We start from the raw sequence: 20,982 nt of genomic DNA on the forward strand, positions 1-20,982 counted from the left end.
GGTTGTGGTGCCACTTTGGAGGGTGCACTAGCTCAGGTGAAGTGATTGCTTCTACAGTCGGTGAATTCCTCAAATTGGAGAGAGCGAATGCAGTACCTCTGAGTTGGACTTGGCCCTTTTTGCCGTGTCTTCCCTGAACTTTTTGCCTTCCTCCTGGTATTTTTCTTGGCCTGGTGTTGGTGGTTTTCAGACTCTGGGCACTTTATCAATGCTGTCCAGTGTAAAGTGCATGTGCTCACTATGGTAAAACGTGGTAAGATTGGTCTTCACCTGTTCGGCTAATTAAATTTACCTATCAGTCCCCAGTAATTTGGTATCTCATATACCCGGGGCCAGTAAATTAAATGCTCCTGGTGGGCTTGCAGCACTGATTGCGCCACCCATCAAAGTAGCCTTTCAAGCCTGTCTCAGGCCTCTGCCATTGCAGGGACTGCACACGCAGTTTACTGATGCATCATTAGATCATCATTAGATTTCCTTTGAGAAGGTTTTCTTTTAGGACTTGCACTATCCACTTTGACAGAACAGTGGGCAGCAGTTAGGGATTTAGAAGCCCTCAGACAGAGGAAGTGGAGCCTTTGGTAGGCAGATCATTAAAATATTTTTCACTGGATAGACCTAGAGTCCACTGTCCAGCTATCTCCTGCGAATTACCCTTGGTTTTGCAGTGTCTTCAACACTTTCCTTTTGAGCCTTTGGAAAGTGTAAATCTAAAGTTTCTGACCTTCTAGGTGATGTTTCTGGTACCTGTTTCATCAGCTAGAAGATTGGGTGAAATAGGTTCTGTGCTGAAATCCAGAGCCTTTTTTAAAGATATTCCTGGATACGTTGGTTTTGAGGCTGGAAACTAAATTTGAACTAGAGATTCCTTCTCACTTTCATTCCACCAGAGAAGTAGTTTTGCCTGTTCTAGTTTCTTTGATGGGAGAAGAAGCGTTGTTACATCTCTTTGATGTAAAAAGAGCAATCATGATTTATTTGGCAAGAAATTAGAAGTTTAGGAAGATGGATAGCGTCTTTGTGTTTTTAGTTCAGCTAGTAATTACCTAATGCCTTTTAAAGCTGCTTTAAGTAGGTGGCTTGAACAAGCCATTTTTCTGGCATACGAGACTCAAGGAAAGCAGTTTGTCTAAAGTCTGCAAGGTAGGATAATATGTGGTGTGTCCTCACATGGGCATCCTTTAAGGGAGCGTCAGTGGAAGACATTTGTAACGAAGCCACCTGGGCTTCTCCGAATACTTTCATGAACAATTACCATCTCCAGTTTGGAGGTACTTCTTCTTCTGACTTTGTTTTATCAGTGTCGAAAGCAGCAGCAGATATTTAGGGCCAGATTTACTAACCTTTAATGCAACATAGTGAAGCAAGACAACTTGCTGTGCTGTGGGCTGTAAGGGCGAGAACAGAAATGTGCCATATCTACAAAGATATGGTGCACTGCTGCTCTCTCTTAGCACTGGTTCACTTCAGTCAGCCTAGCGCCACGGTGCAAGGGTCACTGTGTTACAAGGAGAATTGTTTTTGTGCAGGAAGGGACACACTCCTGCACAAAAACATTCTCTTGAGACTTTGTCCTCTTTCCATGTGTGCTGAAGATTGCGGTACAAAACGGGGTGGTGATGGACAGAGCCAATCAAACACTCACACCCAGTCAACAGATCTGGGTTTAAAACATCACCGTTCTTTAGCCCACTCTGCCACCCCAGTTCAGACATGGTCATATGCAAATCAGTCTGACCCTGTGCCTCATGAGAACAGTCCAGCCCGAACTGCCAAGCCATGCCTTCCCTGGACCGGAAACAAGCTTCCTAGGACCGGTTTCTGGCATTACAGTCGTCTTCAGCCAGGCTTGCTTGAATCCAGTGGCAAAGTGAGCAAGGGACTCACGTCTGAGCATACCCTGCCAACTTATGGCGAACAAAGCGGTACAAAAGGGGGTGGTGATGGACAGAGCATCTGATCCAATCAAACACTCACACCCAGTCAACAGATCTGGGTTTAATCCATCACCGTGCTTTAGCCCACTCTGCCACCCCAGTTCAGACAGATTGCAGCACACATAGAAAGAGGAAATGAAAGGGAGAAAAAAAGATTTTTCTACTTCTTGCACCATCTTCTGGGAGGCGTAGCGATTTCATGCAATCCCAGGTTTGCAAACCTTTGTAAATTTGAGCTTGCATGAAATCCATTCATGGATGCATAGTAAAACGCCATGTTACACCCACGGGAAGCCTCACAGAATTAATTGTAACACAATGCAGCTCAAGCTGCTGAATTACATTACATTATTTTGAAAAAGCCACGCAAGGTGATGCAAATCGCTTCTTGCCTGGCTTTGTAAATATTCATTAGCATTTTGTGTCATGGATGTGCCACAAAAGTAATACAATCATGACTCAAAATGTTAGTAAATGTGGCCCTTAATAGGTGAATTTAACATATAAAGATTAAACTAGTTGTTACATTTATTATCATTAAAGTAATGTATTGGTTGGCAAATTTTGTCTACACCAATTCTTGCATATGCAGTTTTGAAGCTGATCTCTGCTTTGGTATCAGCTTACTAGTAATGAATGGGGTGAGCAAAATTGACGAGGAAGTAATACTCCAGTTGCTTACCGTAATCTTCATTACTCTGAGGCCAAATCTTTCATGTCACAGTCAGGGTTTCCATTTCTCCCACATCAGGAAAGTTCAGCTTCAGTCTTAAGTTGGAGCTTGCTATTACAGGAAGTGGTGGGCGTCTACATCCACGATAGGAAGCAGGCCGTGTCCCTCCCCCATATCAATCGGCCTTCACCCCGGTGACCCATGGGGTGCCTCAAGGCTCGTTCATAAGCCCGATTCTATTTAACGTGTATCTAAAACCTCTGATTACGTTAATAAAATCCCACAGGCTAAGAGCAATTAACTATGCCGATGACACTCAGCTCATCCTCTCCTGGGAGGGTGAGGAATCGATTCCTTTGGAGTCGTTTCATGACAGTCTGCGAGACACGGCTTGCTGGCTACACAAGAATTCCTTACAGTTCAACGCCGCCAAAACCGAGGTTCTGTTCTGTGCCGGAAGTCGGATCCCCCGCCCATTCCCAGCTGAGTTTTTGCCCCCTGAAACTCTGGAAAAACCACAGCTGGTCACCACCGTTCGCAATCTGGGTGTTATGATAGACGATAAGCTCACCATGGAAGCCCAGGTTGCAAAAACAGTGCTCACCTGCACTGCCCTTATTCGGTCACTCCGCAAGATCTTTCCACTCCTTCCCTTGCAGGCCCGGGCCTTAATAGCCAGGTGCACTATTCTCAGTCACCTTGACTATTGCAATGCGCTGCTAGGAGATCCTCGGCCACTGCGGCAATGGCTGAGCTTCACTGGCTCCCCATGAAACAGCAAGTTGCTTTTAAATCTCTTTGCCTTGTTTTTAAAGCTCTGCACGGAGTTGGGCCCGCTCCTTTGCAATCTATGTTTGAATGGTACATCCCAACCAGAGCCCTCAGATCCACAACAGCCTGTCTTGTTAAAGTACCAAGATTTAAAAAAGTCAGGACAGGAGGAAGATCTTTCAGGGTTACTGCATCAAAACTCTGGAACAGCCTGCCTTTGGATGTCCGTCAAATAACCGAACTTCTCCCTTTTAGGAAACGGGTCAAAACTTGGTTGTATCCAAAATGTTAACTATCAATTACTCAACGGTTGTCTCCCAGTGCATCCTTCTTAAAGAGTTTTCTCAGCGCCAGGATACCTGCAAGGTGATAGTTGCGCTTTATAAATGTTTTAAATAAATAAATAAATAAATATCAGCAGCTAGGGACAGGAAGCAGGTCATCTTGCGATTATGGAAAACTGGGATGTGTGATATTTACGCTTTGGAGGTTCTGTCAATAGGAGACAAGCTCACTAGTAGTGACTGTGGCGAGGAAGACTTGGACTCGGATTAGTGACAATTACGGGTAAGTAGCCAGGGCTTTAATTTCATAGGAAGCAATGTTTTTCCCTACTGCTAAATATTCTACCCTATGGAGACCAGCAATGTACCAATATCACCAAAACCAAACGTGTGTCGCACCATATTCACTATCCATCCAGTACTGAAGCAGCTGCCCAATGAAATACTCTGTGGGAGTGCTCCTATCATGCTGTTTCATCTTGACGTTTGCGCCCACTGATGGCAATGTTTTTGACCATGTTGCTAGTTCTTGTGACAAACTTTAAGCTTAAAGAGGCCCCATGGGACAGTGAACATGTCCTCTAGGCTCCTGAAGCTCACTGGTCTTTGCAGAGTCCAAGGTATAAAGCATGCTGACATCAGGGGTGTGAATGGTGCTGCCTTGACCCTAGCAGGATTAGGTGGTGCCATCACACTGGCATTGCCCTTGAGGTGGTGCTAGACTCCCAAGGATGAATAATGTGAATAATGCTACTACTTAGTGATGAAAAAAGAATAAAAAAAGGGTGCTCAATTTACCGTTGGCCAGAGCACCAGGTCATAGCAGTGTTATTTGCTGCCATTCCATGGTGAGATCCAATTTTCATAGTGAAAACTCAGTTGTGAAAAGTACAGAAACGGTGACCTTTAACTACTTTCTTCCCTGGGAAAGTGTTCTAGCAAGAAGCAAGCTCAGCATCCCAATGAGCTGTAACTGATGGTGCATGAAGGTGGACAGACGCCCGAGGGGAGGTTATTCCACTGGCACAGAGGAAGAATGGTAATGATTGACCAGAGCAGGGAACATTGAATGTTTCACAAGATAACATCCTCTGCCCAGCCAGGGGGTGAAGAGGTCAAGTTCACTTTACCTGGGATTGACTATTTCCCACTCAAACAGTGCCACATTAATTCTGTCTTCCTTTTTTCAAACGACACCAAATTTAAATAAAACTAAATTTGAAAAGAAAAGGAATATCAAACAGAAGCATTTCTGATTTTATATGAATGATTTTTACTGGCTAACACTATCCACAACATGCTACTTCTAAACTTAACTTTGGCAAAAACCAGAGGTGCATTGCAAGGCTGGGGTGCGTACATTCAATAGTAAAAGAAAGTCTGTTGCGATCCTTGTTCTGTGTGTCATCAGGTACAAACAATGTGAGGATCTTCACCGCTTGAAAATGTTGCCAGTGACAAAATACAAGTAACTTTTAAGAACTAAGGGCTTCAATTAAAGTTTAGTGGGCAACCCACAGACCAACAGGGTGGCAGAGGTGGCATGTACCTCCAACACCATGGGGGACTGCGACCCCTGTTTGTAGAGATCTCTGCTGGCCAGGCAGACATCTCTATGCTAAGCCATCGCCATGGTAGCGCCTGTGAGGCCCTGCCATGTTGCTGACGTGCCACCATGTTTCATGCTGCTGCTCAGTAAACTGTTCGTTTTACAAAAGCAAACTCCCAAAACCAGATTATTCACCCAGGGTGTGGGTGCCCTTTGTTTTTCTGTTCAGGACCCCAAGACTTTCCAGCAGGCCTGAACAGATAAAAAGTACACAAGAACACTAGCCCTAGACAGAGTGGATTTTATGATGCAGTATACTGATGACCTCAAGTCTGTTGGACCGTGGCTGTAAGGTTTCAGCCGCCGCACCCCTGGCAGAAATATGACTGGCTGACTAACTCTATATAGCGAAAACTGACAATCAGGTTGGAAGACAGGGTACTCCTCCATGTTTGGGACAGAGTGCCCTGTCCGCTAACTCTACATTAAGCCCTTTATTTCAAGTCCTTTAGTTAAAATGTCAAATTTGTACACCGCATTCTGAAGCAATTAAACTATGTTTATGTGTTGCCTTCCCGCAGGTAATACACAGCACTTTGTCACTAATATGCCACAATCACATACTATTTGCTGTAATCATGCTTAATTTCATGTTTCATTTAATGAAATTGTGTATAAAATATAATAAGTGCAATATTCTTGGTTAAGATGTGTGTCTATGTCTGTCACAAATGAATGGAGAAAAACATCTTAAATGTAATGTTTTGAAGAATGAATTTCTTCTTTTCATACCCAACCCGACTTTGCCATTGTCCTTCACTGGCTTGAATCCCGAAAATCAGCTGATATTGCCTTTAAATTATCCACCTCTGTTAAATCTGTGTGATTCCTCCTTGACTGTAATCTCAGTCTTGAAAAACACTTCCAAGCCTGTGTATGTGGGGCTAAATCTGCTAAATGCCATTCCACACATTGAAGAATGTAATCGCATTCTCTCTTTCCAGGATAGGAAGTTGTTGGTGGATGCTATGATAATCTGCAATCTGGACTAGGGCACATCCATCCTTACTTGCCCAAAAGAAAATGACTTGCGCCATTATAGCGATGCTTCATGCATAGTCCAGGTACTAAAAACTGGGTATATATTACCCTGCACTTTTCAACCTTAAATGGCTCCCAATTGAGGCATACTGCACCATAAAAACAGCCTGCCTCACGTTTGAAGACCTGGTCCTCCAAGTTTCATAATATCTCACCCACAAACTTTCCTTTCCTGGAGACAGTAATTTTTTCCACTGAAATGACAGAAAATATCTCTCCACTCTGCACTTCAGGGACAAATCCACACTACACCGCATACCAATTATGTGGGATTTAAAGAAGAGAAAAGGGAAGAAAAATGGGGTACAGTAGCAGGGGGAGAGGGCATAGGATGGTGAAATGTGGTAGGAGTAGCAGGAAGTAGTACAAATTGAAATTAAAAAGGTAGCTAAGAGGAAGTGAAGAAACAAGTATCAGTATTAAGTAAAGAATGGACCAGTGTAAAAGAGGGAAGTTAACCGGGAGAGTGTACAGGATGAGGAAAACATACATGGGTTAGGGGAATAAGTTAAAGTAAAAGAACAACCATTGCTAAATGCAATAGGTTTCCCCTATGTGATTATTAATATTTTGTATTTTGTTGTGAGTTTTAGCTTGTAAAACTAAACAAAATCTGCTTTAAATGGGTGCAGTCAGGGATACTTAAGCATTTAAGCAAATACATAATTAAATAATGAAAGTATAGTAGAAAGAAAGAAATGTAGCCCTTCGTGATATCAGGAAAATGATTCTTCAAATTCTTCAGTAAAAGAATGCTTTAAATTCGTGCAGCCAGGGAAAATTAAGTAAATAAGTGATTAAATAATACAAGTGATGTAGCTGTTCATGCTACCAGTAAAAGTTTTCTTACTTCAAATGCTTGGCCATATGCGAATTAACATGTAAAGTTGTTGCAATAGTGGCAAACACAAAGAGGGCCTTGAACGTCTCTTGAATGCTTTTATTGATTTTATGGACACATTAGCTCTTTCAACCAAATACGCTCAGTCACACACAATTACGATTAGTCATTCGAAGGCTGATGGGAATAAGTAATTTGGTAAAGGTGTAGAATTATCCAAAGTAGCTATTTTGCCTTACTTGAGGGTACTTTTTGACGTCCTAGAGTCTTGGATTCCCCAATAGTCACTAAAAAAGAATATTCTAATGAGAGCAGTGGGTGGAAAAATGGATTTTGCTAAGAGACTTGGGGTGTATCGTGAAAAATGCATCCCAATATCAAGCTGTGGGGGTAGGAAGATTCCAGAGAGCTCCAGGTGGTGGAAAACAACTTTTTACGAAGGCTCCTGGTGGTTCCTGCAAGTTTCCCGTTGTTTGTGGTTCATAAGGAGGTAGGCCTGGGATACATTGCTAATCTTATTGCCTTGGCTCCCATTATGCGTTGGCTTAGAATATGGTCTAGTCCTACTCTCTCACTTAACCAGCTTGCGATTAAGAATTGTAGATCACTTGATAGAGCACTCCATATCCTTTGGCTTAGATATGTCAAGGGTATGCTGGAGAGTGCGGGCCATTCAAAATGATTTACCAATCCCAGGCCATTGTGGCCAAGGGTTTGTTGGAGTTAAACAACATGTTTCTTTCTAGGAGGTTGATGGAAAGAGAAAAAAAGGAATTTGTTAAACCTACCGTGAAACAATATATTCTATTGACCACTTGTTCTCAGGGCGAACCATATCTGGTGAGTGTCAATATTGCACATCATTGTTTTTTAATGACTAGATTCCGGCTTAATTTAATACATTGGATTTTAGCTGTTCTGAAAGCGTTTCACAAATTGGGAGGGATGAAACTATGTCCCTGTGATAAAATCTCTGAGCAAGACACCATTCACTTTATTATCTTTTGTGATTTTTCTTGGATATTAAGGCAGAGATGTATTCTTCCCTTGATAAGAGATAATCAATGTGTGCAAGTGAAACCAGCTTTGTTGTATTTACAAATGTTCCTGTATCCCCTGGTCTGTTTTGGGGATGCAAGCTTATTTTCTGGTGCCCTTAGACTTAGGAAAAAGCTATTTAGTAACTCGGGTTGTTTTTTACTTAATGAGCTGTCACAGATGCTGCTTTTTTTCGTGAGTGTACTGTGATTTTATAATTTTATGGATGTATTGTATCTTTTATACCTATTTATTAATATATTTGGTTTTAATGGCTTGTCGACCTTAGATGGTTTTGAATGACCGAGCAAAGTGTTATTGACTGACTGAATGACAAACACGTTATGGGAGGAAGTTTATGCCAACATTCGCAATTAGGAAAGTGATGCATACACTCTGACCACTTAATCTTTCGGTTAAAGATAATTTTGTTCATCTTCACATTTTAGGGGAAACAGAGGAAAATTGGACTTTGTCTGGAAACGTTGTGCAGGCATGAAACTGTTTTGTAGAAATAGTAATACGCGACCGCCTCGAATATTCTAAAGTTCAAAAGAGCAAAATGACTGGATTTTAAAGGCAGCCTTGAGATCTTAGAACACGCACGAGTGTAGCTTATTTCATGGGGTCCGAGTTTTCTGGAACAACAGTGCATGCACCACTGTCAGTAAAATTACGAGATTGGGTCTGAAGTCAATGAAGTGCAATCAAGGCAGAATTGGCTTTCAATAACTTATTTAACTTGAGGTTCCATGCCTGAGGGAGTAAAGGACAGTTGCTCTTCCTGTGAACCTGGATATCGGAACTAGCGCATCTGTGCCACTGGTGCTGTGTTTTTGGAGTTTGCAGTGATAATGTGCAATAGAAGTACATTTTCAAATGAAAACTGGAAACATATTGCAAACTACTGCCAGAGTGTTGGGAGCTGGAAGTGCACCATGAATTGCCGCCCTAAAGTGTTAGTCAGAATTGCAGCCTGAATTCATGGCAATAAATGGCAGGGGCCTGCTACTTAAGTTCAATTAAACACCTGGATTGCGGCCCCAAAAGTATGCATGAAGTAAGCATAACAATAAATAAATAAATAAATACAAATTACAGGTATTGAAAAAGCTTGTTAGGGAACCTATATCACTTAAATACCAATTGGTTTACAAATCAGCGCCCATCAGAATTGTATATTACCACGTTACTGTTCCAAGACCGCCTCCAAATAGAACACAAGTGTCTTGCTTAGGCTCAGTAATGAAAGAGAAATGCCAAGCGTTGTTCCTGCTCAATGAGAGCGCGCTCGCAGCGTTGACAGGAGAAGCTTTGGGGTGATCCGATGATAAAAGAAGCAGCCTTGTGGCAGGATGCTTTGCTACACACAAGCAGCTATAGAGGGTACCCGGGCACCTCGAATATTTAGTCATAGGCTTGGTGGTTGTATAGGAAGAAGGTTGGAATGATCCTATGATGAAATATGTAGTCCAGTGGTTCCAAAACTTTTGACTCCTGAGGACCCCCATTGAGTCATCACTGGAAGCCGGGGACCCCCAAGCAATTTGTATGACTTAAATTTCAAATATTAAAACAGTAATTCGAAAAAAATACACGTGTGCACACAAAATAAATACTCAAAGTACGAAGGATTTTGGGGCCAGATGTACGACCATTTCATTTAGCGCCTCGCAATTGGCGACACATTGCAAGTGGCAAATTACGAGTCGCTAAATGAACTGTACAACAGTGTGTTTAACACTGTTTGGGATTCCCAATGGGGCTCATTAATATTAATGAGCCTCTAGCAATTTGCGGGCCCATTGGGAATGCCAGCCCTCCCAGGTATGGTGGCCTGCTGGGCTCTGCAGGCCACCATGTCGGGGACTGCTTTTAGATAAAGTAGTTAAAAAAAAAAATGCAGCACGTTTACCATGCATTTAAAAAAAAAAAAAATGAAACGTTTTCGTTTCATTTTCTAAGAGCAGGCAGAGGTCCATGGGTCCACTGCCTGCCCTTAAAAAATAATTTTGCATGCATTTGAAAAGGGGAAGGGGTCCCCTGGGGACCCCTTCCCATTTGCGAATGCATTACCATCTACTTGAAGTAGGTGGTAATTGCCAGTGTTTTGCGACCGCAAAACATTTGTACCTGGTTTTGAGACTCGCTATTTGGAAGGGAATGCCCCTTCCAAATAGCAAGTTGCAAAACCTATTTAGCGAGTCGTGAACAAATTGCGACTCGCGAAATAGGCAATGTACATGGCCCAATAGATTTTTGCATGTGCAAACGGGTTCACAAACCCGTTTGCGCATATAAAAACGGATCGAACATCTGGCCCTTAATAACTTACAATGAAGAAATAGCCCCTCTGTCACATGTATTTCATTTGTTTTATAGCATCTCTCATACCATTGTAGGATGTCAGAGCACTTTACATCACACACATTTAGAGACATTAAACCATACATGTAAATCAGTGTGTATATAAAATGTTTAAAGAGTGCTTTGTCTGAAAAACTCAGGATTCAGAACATAACACAGTGGCTAGCACTGACTTTAACATTAAAAATGTATTTCCACCCAAATAAATCTTTTTAGCAGCATCAGGATAATGAATAACTGGGAAAAAACATAAGTTACTAACTGGTACCATGCAGTTTGCAAGCAGCTCTTTGACAGTTTATAGGTCCCTCTGCTACATTACGATTGTCACTTATGAAGTGCACAGTAATGAAAGAATCTCTGTGACAAAAGCAGTAACCACGAACCCATGCACATAAAATACTGCTTTTTAAAATGCATGTTACACGTTCTTTGCAGTAGGCACATTAAACCTCTGTGCTACATTAGTTAAGTCAAAGCTGCCACTGAACAAAACTCTCCTCACGCTCCAGCAGGTACATTAATCACTGCCATTATCTTGACACTTTTATTGTTACTGGGAAGCTGCTAATTATACAAGAAACTTTTCTGTGCTTTTAAAACTGTTGCTTACGGACCCCCTGGGAATGTGTCATGGACCCCTGGGGGTCCGCGGACCCCAGTAAGGGAAACACTGATGTAGTCCATTCTGGGGCCTCTGAATACCAAACAGGTGTCTAACCACTGCAGCACTAAATATCGGTGCTTCAGCCTTCTCTGCAAATGCACAACTAAAACATACAAATGAGGCCCTTAACAGTAATCTCTTAAGGTTCATAGCCACACAGGCTGATGTTTTCATCTTAAACCAGTGCCAGCCTCTTGTGCGGCTTTAGAACTAAAGTGGGCCCTTGCTTTGGCCCCAGGGAGACTGGTGAGTGCGTGTTGTCCCGGGGGGACTGGTGAGTGCCTTTGCGACAGAAAAACTGCATTCAAGATCACAAATAAATGGATTGACAGGTGGTTGGATGGATGAGTGACTAGATGGATGTTTAAAAGGGTGAATGGATTAGATGACTGGTTGAATGCGTTTGTGCGTACACTGCTTTTAATTAATCATAACAAGGCTGTCACGAGCCATGCTTTGGCAAATTCACAACTAGCACATACAAATAAGGCACTTTCCACTAATGGCTTATGGTTCACAGTAGCACAAGCTAATGTTTTCATCTGAAAACAAGCGCTGACCTCTGATGCGTCTTTAGCACTAGGGTGGGTCCCTGCTTAGGCCCTGGTGGGAATGGTGCGTACTGTTTCAATTGGAGCGTGCAGCTCCTGGTTCCATGGAGCCTTTTACTCTATTGCGGACATGAGGAGATTATGAGTGCTTTACAAACAGGAAGTGCTGTGAAGCCGAGGTTCACACTGAAAAGCAAGAACGCTAGAACGCTGACCTTTGTCGGCATCAAGAGAGCAGTCTCAAAAAGAAGTTTGGTGGATGAAAAGAAATACTTGGGCCTTGGGACACTGATAGGAGCAAACACATGCAGAGCAACAGGAAATAGTGTGTGACAGCCAATAGAAACGGAGGAAAAGTAAGTGGCAAGCTCATGAACCAATACAAAGTTGGTGAGAGATGTAAGCTCCTTTAAAGATCTGTATTAAACACAATAGATTTCACAAGCACAGCACAAGCACTGTGCAGGCAAAACCTAAAAAGGAGTAAAGCTGAAGAGTACAAGACATGTGGATATTTATGAAGGGGAGGGGAGGTGAGGGGGGTGAAGGTGGGCATCCCCTTATGAAAAGGATGGGTCATAAAAAAAATGAAGAAAAAATATTTCTTCAAAAATGCTGTTCTCCAGCTTGGGTTCACCAAGCGGGAGAAAAACATTAATGAAGAAACAGTTTTCGAAAAAGGATTGATGAGAAAAAATAATGCATTTTTAAGCACAGATTTAATAAAAAACACATTTAACAAAAAAGTATGTGTTCTGTTATGTTGATTATTATTTGAATGGCACTTAATGCAGTACTACTGTTGCCTCAAAGTGCCGGACATGAGATGTAGAAAACATGAGGCCAGTAGGGATGAAAGGCCATGACAAAATAAAAGGAATGAGTGAGAAATTTGGATGGAATACTGCAACACCTCATTGTGGTAAGGCAATAGATCACCATACAGAGCCATAGTTTGTGCGATAGTTTGTGGTTAGTAGATGGTCTTAGACATCTGGTTGGAAAGAGGGAGATGTCGTGGTTAAGGGACTGGAGGAGGATGGTTTAAATTGTGTGATTACAGTTCCCTGCACTTGGGTTTCTTATGCAACTAGTATATGTATTTCCAGAACTATTTTGCAGAACTGATTTAGCCGAATTTTACAGTAACATACAATACTGGTGTAATCATTTGTACATGGTAAGTGTGTAGTGTTTCACATATTGTCCACTGAAGGAAGTTACGAAAGAGTATTGAAACTATTTACTTATTTTCTGTATTGCAGTGTTCTTCCAGTTGTGGCAAAGGGATGCAGAAAAGGCTGATAAAGTGTGCAGAGAAGTATGACTCAGGAAAATACAGAGAACTTTCCCCAAAGAAATGTTCTCACTTGCAAAAACCCACCGTGGAGTTCGAAAAAGAATGTATCCTCAAGGCCTGCCCCAAACAACTTACTCATACAACAACAAACTTTGGCCGGGGAAGCTGGTACGCTGGCTCTTGGTCTCAGGTAAGGTGCTCTCTTTGCAATCAGTCACTGCCCTCTTGGTTGCTCTACTTTTTCCATAGGTTCAATGAGATAAGCCCAAATCATACAAGGTGAATGCTAAATGCACGTAACAGCTAAACTGGCGTTTCTTTCTGCAATGTGAAAATGGTGCAAGTGAAAGGGCATACACATGGTCAGCCAACTACTGACAATGTCTGAGCTACAACATTTATTGCAAGAATCCTATTAATTCTGAGCAGGACTTATAAATGCCAACCGGCCACAGTTCTCGTCGTTATAATGGTCCACTTTTAACTGAAAGAGCCCTTCTCAAAGTCTACTTACCTCATGAGCATAGAGCCAGGTTCTTCGTCATTCACTGATGATGTAATTCCTCTCATTTGGCATTGTTTGTTATACTACTGAAGAAATGTTACACGAAGGAACTGACATCACTAGCTTGAAGGGTTGAAGGGCAGTATTGCTAGCCTATAATACACTTTTGAGACGCCCCTTTATGCATCCTACTTTAAGGGACTCCATTGTGACATCATTCACTGGATGGCCCCTTCAGATCCTGGCCGTTGTCGGTTTTCGGATCGCTGGGGCGAGGGAGGCAAAGAATGCAAAATGGATGTGGGCAGAGGCACACAGAAGGAATACTTAAGCATGACCTTAAGAGATGTGTAATGACCATGGCATATTTCCCAGTTCCTCCAGTCCAGAACGTGGCATTGATCTCCTAAGATATGGTAAAAGATGGGCATCTGTTGCCCTAAGGAGCAAACGTGTTGCTCCATGTTTATCACTTTCCTTTTGCAAGTACTAAACACGTGGCAAAGAAAATGCTAAAAAAAAAGTGAAGGGAAAAAAAATCAAACTTGTCTCTGTACAGCATGTGGTAAAACACCATACAAATCAGAGACGCTTAAAGGCATGAGCAAAGTGGGCTCTTTTCAAGGGCCCCCTAGGAAAGAAAACTTTCTCTCCACCTCCCATCTATTTCCCAAACTTTAACAGACCATTCAATAATGTTTCGTCTCATGGGGATTGAATTAGCAGCAGATACGAAATAAAATGTAACGTTGCTCCAAAGAGGCGCTCCTAAGGTATGTGTTGCTAGGGGCCCAAAATCCATAAGATGACCCAGGATGCAAGATATGCATTCTTTGAGAAACGAGATTATGCAGAGAAGACCTGTGGAAAGATAGCATATGAAAGCGTTAGCAGCGTTGTATAACCTTCAAGATGCCACCTGCATAACATATCATCGAATCAATCCATGAATTGTAGCCCTAGCATTTCTGCACCCGTAAAATAAACGAAAACACAAGAAGGTTAAGGGAAAATCATCATTGTTGAGCTAGCTGCATTATCACATGGGTTTTCTCTCAGGCACACAGTTAACGATGTTGTTGTGAGAAGGCCAGAAACCATTTAATTCCAAGACGCACTTTCACACAAATGCTCAGTGGAGTGGAAAATGGCTAATTGCATTCGGCGGAGAGCCCAGCTGCCCTTTGCTTTTCACAGCGGTTTGCCCTTGTATAACTTAAAACTGCGTCCCGTGCCCTCCAGGCACTGCCATGCGCTTTGAAGGGTTGTTCGGGTAATAGTTCAACGCATTACCCATTGTGTTCTGCTTCATTCACAGTCGTTTGTGCTCCTTATTTTGCACGTGCAGCAAAGGGGTAGAGGTCTTACCTATTTTATGTCTCATGTATTTATGGAATTAAATATCTGCAAGTGAGTCACATGCTGTGACGAGAGTGAGCGTTCCAGTAGCCCTACTTTCCGTGTTAGGGATGGGTGAATGTCAACATCATTAGAGGTTTGGTATAATACACAAAGCCTTCACACCATATATTTCAAAAGCTTTTCTTTTTAAATCTGTAGTTAAAGACCTTAAGACCTGATCTCAAGAAACACCAACTTTGTATATGTTATGTGGTAGGAGAACTGTCGGCTGGTGTATGTAATTGTTGATTGCCACACCCTGGGCCGGCCGGCCATGGATAGGTCATGTATTAGGAGCCATTCGGACTACGTTTGGTGTCTGTCGCAACATCAGCGAGCAGCACGTCATATCCCAGATGGGGCAGAACTCTTCCCCCATTTAGGTGCACTCTTTTCCAGAAGGTTTGCTCTAGTTTTCACCACACAGGTCCACACGTAACGGGATACAACTTCTTCTTTTTTTCCAAACCCGGTACACGCCGCTCCCTATGAGTAGATGAGAATACTTAGGTCCTGAAAAAATGCCTAGATCCACACGGACTGAATAGGGCATGAAACATGTCGACCCCCTGCACAATTCACTCATTCAAAAACTGAAGCGAGTTTAATTTTCCCTCCCCAGTCCACAACTTTCTAGTCGGTGTTTTACTCATAGCACAGGTACTCCCTGAATAAACTATCATTGGAGAAACCAGTAGCTAATTTTAACCACACAGACACCATCCCACTTCTACTCACCACACAAGAGCTCCCTCCATAACATCTTTAAGCCTCACAACAGCAAACCAAGAAGACCTCCGGCAAAGAGCCCCGCTGTGTGGCCATTGGGCATTGCAGCGCCGGCCCAACGAGGAGCTACCCTATGATGAAGCATGTCACCCCTCGGGGTGTGTGAGAGCCCTCGCTCCTTATTGGAACTATCCCTGCACAATCACCCATTGTCTTATCTAGCACCTGTTCGTAACTGATGCAACATTCCTGGCCTGTCACACTCTTTCTCCTCTCCCCTACAGGAACAGTGTACTTTCTTGTTTTACCACAATCCCATAGGGCCTGTATGCTGGACCTCTTAAGCCCGTGTCCCTCCTTGTGAGATTAATTGTTGATCATTGCCATGATTTCCAGTTTTTTCATGGTATTTTTGTACTTTATTTCTGCACGCACAGAAGCTATCTTCTGATGGTATTTGTTGTGCATTATAATTAAATAAAATGCAAATCTCTCAAATCTCAAGCAGCTCCCCTGTATAAGGGCTTTGTGTTCCACTACAACCTAGATGGTGGTTGGGATGGGGGCTGCAACATGCCGGAGATTTTGCTCAGACCAAGCCATTCAATGGGTCTGACAGGTGGGGTGGTGTCAGGAACGTCATAGGCCTTCCCACTATATTGTAGCTCGGGGCTTCAACATTTTACAAACCAATAAGTATGCCTTCCGATTTTTCGAGTTGCATTTTCCCTGGCATATGGGTAATATTTAAAACTGGAAATTGACGTAATTTACAACGATGCGAACCTTACTGTAGTAATCTTTGCAAACCAGTGTTTAATAATGTTGTTGGCCAAAGTGTGGCCAATTTCAAGATAGAGTGAACAATGAAAAATAAACCCTTTCTCTGGAAGGGGTGAATCGCCTTCTCCAGTTGTGAGCGAGAACAAGACAGTAATAGTAAAATTAGCATCACTTTGTGATGTGTATGTTTTACAAGAATACAAAAGTTATTGAGGGAACAAGTGAGTTAATGAGTTGGGGGTCTCACATGTATTCTTATAGTTAGTGCAACAATGGCATTCAGCCACAATTTCCATCTCTTTGCCTTGAGGACATTTCAGTTGGTTTACCTCTGCACACCATTGACTGGAAAATATGGAAAATCAAGATGGACCCTTTATACGGGAACTCCAGATAGGTTTTGAGTAGAGACAGGTAGATTGGCCTTGTCTCAAGCAGGGCCACATGGCCAGTGAGTATTAGACAGCCTCGGATTGGTAACGCGGGCACTCGGGCAATGCCCGAGGGGCTGGTGTCTGAGTTCCTGCTGTGGGCTGCTTTTAGAGCAGGCTGGGGCCGATTTGGGCGGTGTCTCTATTTTCAGCATACAGCCAGCGGCCCAGTGGGTGGCTGAGTGGCCTTTCTGCAGGCAGATGGGCGCTCATTACCACCCTGCTCGGCCACCCCCCCACCCCTCGGCCCCCCACCAACACCACCGGTCCCCCATCCCCGGTTTAGCAATAGGCAGAGGTATCACTCCCTTTCTCTCCCATTAATGTGCGCACATACTGAGCGGGGCAGGGGGCCTCAGTAGAAGTGGCCTCACTTGTTTTCAGGTGTATTTCACTAGTGTAAACTAATGCGTGCATTTTTTAAGCCCCCCCTTCCTTCTTTTTAATGTAAATACGCTGAAGCAGTGATTTGAGGAAAGGCATTATGCAAATGGGGGGCGATTTTTTTTTTGTGTGTGCCCGGGCCGATTTTCAATCCCAATCCGACCCTGGTATTAGACACAAGAATGTTAAATGTCAACAAACTTTGTGCCTTTCGGTTTGCTTAACCATCTCTAACACAAAATGATGACATGCCTTAAAACCCAGGTTGACATATGGCCTTCTGTTTTTCCATAGTGTACAGTCAGCTGTGGTGGTGGTGTCCAGATGCGATCAGTGCAGTGCCTCAGCAATGGAAGACCAGCCGTTGGCTGCTCTCAACATCAAAAACCTGGAACTTCACAGGCCTGCAATACAAATTTCTGTCCTGCTCCTGAAAAAAAGGGTAAAAAAGCACTCTTATTTTTGTATATTTTCTCTCACAGAATTCAAACTCATACAGGCCAAACATAGTCCTGGATTCAATGACTATCCCATTTTTCTGTCCTCCTATCCCAATTTCCTGGAGAAGCTTATCAGAACAACCCTAGTCCAGGGGGAGTTCTTCCTCATCCACAGCTATCTTAATCAATGTATCTCTTTCTCATCCCTAACCTTGTCACAGACTGCCAGCTTACAATTAGATACTTGATCGTGCAGCACTTTAATTGCCAACAAATATATATTGCCAATCACCTAATTTCAATTTGGATTTTTGCAGTCTCTATGTTACCTGTTTTGTGAATCCTAGTTCTGTCACAGGGCTATGTGATCACCATATGCTACACAGCATCCTTAGATTTTCAAAGGCTCATAACAAATATATGACCTAACAATTGCCTTCCTCCAAGAACAGGGCCTACATCAATTCCCTAATGCTGCAGTAGGGATCTTTCCATCTGTTGAAGCCTTCATACAATTCATATAGAGTATTCTCAGATTAGAGAAACAACGAGCTTTTAACACAGGTTAGCCAGTTTATTGGATGTCATGCTCTTGTCTAAAGGCCTAAGAGTTCAGTGGACGGAGTAAAAGCAGACAGGGTGGTGGAGGTATTTACGAGTGCCACCCTGCCTTTATTCCATGGACATCTCTAGAGATTGGCAGGAACTGCCATCATGGTGGACTCTGTCAATGGAAGAAGTGGCAGACTGCTCTGTCACACATAAAGGGTGACTGTGAAATGTTTCTAAAGATTTTTCTTTTCCAAAAATAAACTCCCAAAGTGGGAGTTTGTTTTTGAAAAATGAAAAGCTATTGCCATCCACACCTTCATGTGCAGAAAACCCAGAGGTTTATAAATGACTACCTAACCGCAATATTGAGCGGGCACATAAGGGGCACCCATTCTAAGTTGCGATTCGGTAAGCTATATATAAGTGTTTTGTGACAATAATTCCGTCACAAACTATTGATCAATGATACCCCTTCCCTACTGGGGATCAATTCCTCCAATCATTGAAGTTTTACCAAACAGAAACTTTTTTTTATTGCTTTAAGGAACTGTAGATGCGTTTAAAAAAACAAATGGTCCGTTTTGTAATACAGTTGGAGGGATGGTGATCACTCTCCCTTGCCGGCCATCATCCCTGTGATTGTAGCCAATCCCATGGCGTCACAAATTGTGACCTGCCTAATGAATATAAATAAGGGAGGTCGTTATTATGTGAATCAGCCTGTAAGTACATAGATGGGTTTGCATAAAGTTGGTACTCCACTTATAACTGCTTTTTAAACCCATTTTCTAAGCAGACCTCGCACATAATTTTGAAACTGTGTTTTGTTCTGCTTTTGCAATCTACCTTGCAGTTTTGCTCATCCCAAAGTGACAAGGCATAAGCGACAGCCTTTTCTGAGTTGGCAAGTGCACTTAAAAATAAATCACTTGTAATGCTTTGATATGTGTGAGGTAAAACTTGGGATGCAGGCTTATTGACATTTTGAATTGGATTGCTAATGTGGCGTCCCTTAATTTAGCAATTTCTCCGAAGGTGTAAATAAAAAATATTATATGTAATATTATATGTATATCTGTAGAAACGTATAAGACACTATAGTAGTAAGATTACTGCCTGTATCATTAATAATATTATATAAAACTCAGAATAATATATCCAAAATATGGTACTACCAACAGCCTATAATGAGGAAACAAAACATCGCTAAGAGATTTCTTCACTTCAAAAGTAGTGAACCAAAGTGAAGGGATATCAAAGTGTCTTGTTTTATTGCCCTCATTGTGTACTCTTCAGAGCATATTATTATTCATTGAAGAAAGCAAGGTCTGCTGTTACTGTACTCTCAGGGGTCAGATGTACAAAGGTTTTTTGCATGCAGAAATAGGATAAAGACCCGTTTGCGCCCGCAAAAAACCTGTGGCCCATGTACTAATCCGATTTTGCGAGTGGCAAATCAATTTGCGACTCGCAAAATAGGATTAGGTGACTCGCAATAAGAAAGGGGCATTCCTATAGGCAATCCCCCCCTTCCTAATAGCGAATCCTTAAGCTATGTAAGAATGTTTTGCGAACACAATTGCGGTTGCAAAACACTCTTCTAAGAGGGGTGGTAAAGCACTCGCACACAGGAAGGGGTCCCCAGGGGACCCCTTCCATTTGTCAATGCATGTAAAATAATGTTTAAGGGTAGGCAGTGGTCACAGGGACCACAGCCTGCCCTTACAAAACTGAAACTGAAAAGTTTTTATTTTTTCAATGCATCCCGTTTTCCTTTAAGGAAAACGGGCTGCATAAAAAAAACTGCTTTATTTAAAAGCAGTCCCAGACATGGAGGTCTGCTGACCCCAGCAGGCCACCATCCCTGGGAGTGCCAGCCATTCCCAGTGGGGTCGCAAATTGCGACAGCCTCATTAATATGCATGAGGTATGCAATTTGCGACCCCATTGTGAATCGCAAAGTGTCTCAGTCACTGTTGTGCATCCAATTAGGGAGTCGCAAATTGCGAATCTCAAATACGACGCAATTTGCGACTTGCTATTTGGCGGGTTGTACATCTGGCCCTCAGTCCACATGTTCTTCTTGACACTCTCCTCTCCTTCCTACACACTTCCTCTTAATATTCAGGGTCCCTTGTAGGCTCCATCACATTGTCATTGCCTGTATTCACATCCCCTTCTTCTAGTTCTAAACCATTCACAATCCAGTAAAATACATAATGACAAAGGGAGCGATTTAAAGTTTTGCAGATGAGTAACTCCATGGCAAGCATGACATATATGCTGTATGTTGTATTGCAAGAGTCATAGGATATAATGCACTTGTAATAAGGCGGTCAAGATATCCGTCAGGTTTGTGATGGAATAAACTATTCACCAAGCTCTAAATCAGGCCTTAAATTCCTTCTTTTTAAATATTCTCACAATTTATTTTACTTTATCTACCTTTCTGATATATAGCACATTAGCACATGTGGGCATGTATGTACTTTACTTCTAACTGAGAACATTACATACAATAGGAGCTTGTACAAAAACCAGAGAAGAAGAGAACCATGCAAAGAACGTCATTGTAAACATGAGCAGGCAAATGCTAACTGTTAAAGCATATCGGTGGAATTTGGGGATGCCTACCGTAGAATGAGAAACTTGTATGAGGGGAAATTGGAAGGAGGCAA

The 20,982-nt window shown here is 42.5% G+C and overlaps 1 protein-coding gene across 2 annotated transcripts in view; it reads left to right on the plus strand.

Moving 5' to 3' along the window:
- Positions 1–20,982, plus strand: part of ADAMTS16 (ADAM metallopeptidase with thrombospondin type 1 motif 16) — a 1,002,496-nt gene that overhangs the window by 979,163 nt on the left and 2,351 nt on the right. For both annotated transcript variants that reach the window (XM_078687616.1, XM_078687617.1), the window contains 2 exons: positions 13,045–13,269; positions 17,607–17,754. In XM_078687616.1, the coding sequence (XP_078543742.1) occupies positions 13,045–13,269; positions 17,607–17,754 (373 nt within the window). The remainder of the gene's footprint in view (positions 1–13,044; positions 13,270–17,606; positions 17,755–20,982) is intronic.

Source organism: Lissotriton helveticus, chromosome 4_1 (assembly GCF_964261635.1).
Source record: "Lissotriton helveticus chromosome 4_1, aLisHel1.1, whole genome shotgun sequence".
NCBI lineage: Eukaryota > Metazoa > Chordata > Amphibia > Caudata > Salamandridae > Lissotriton > Lissotriton helveticus.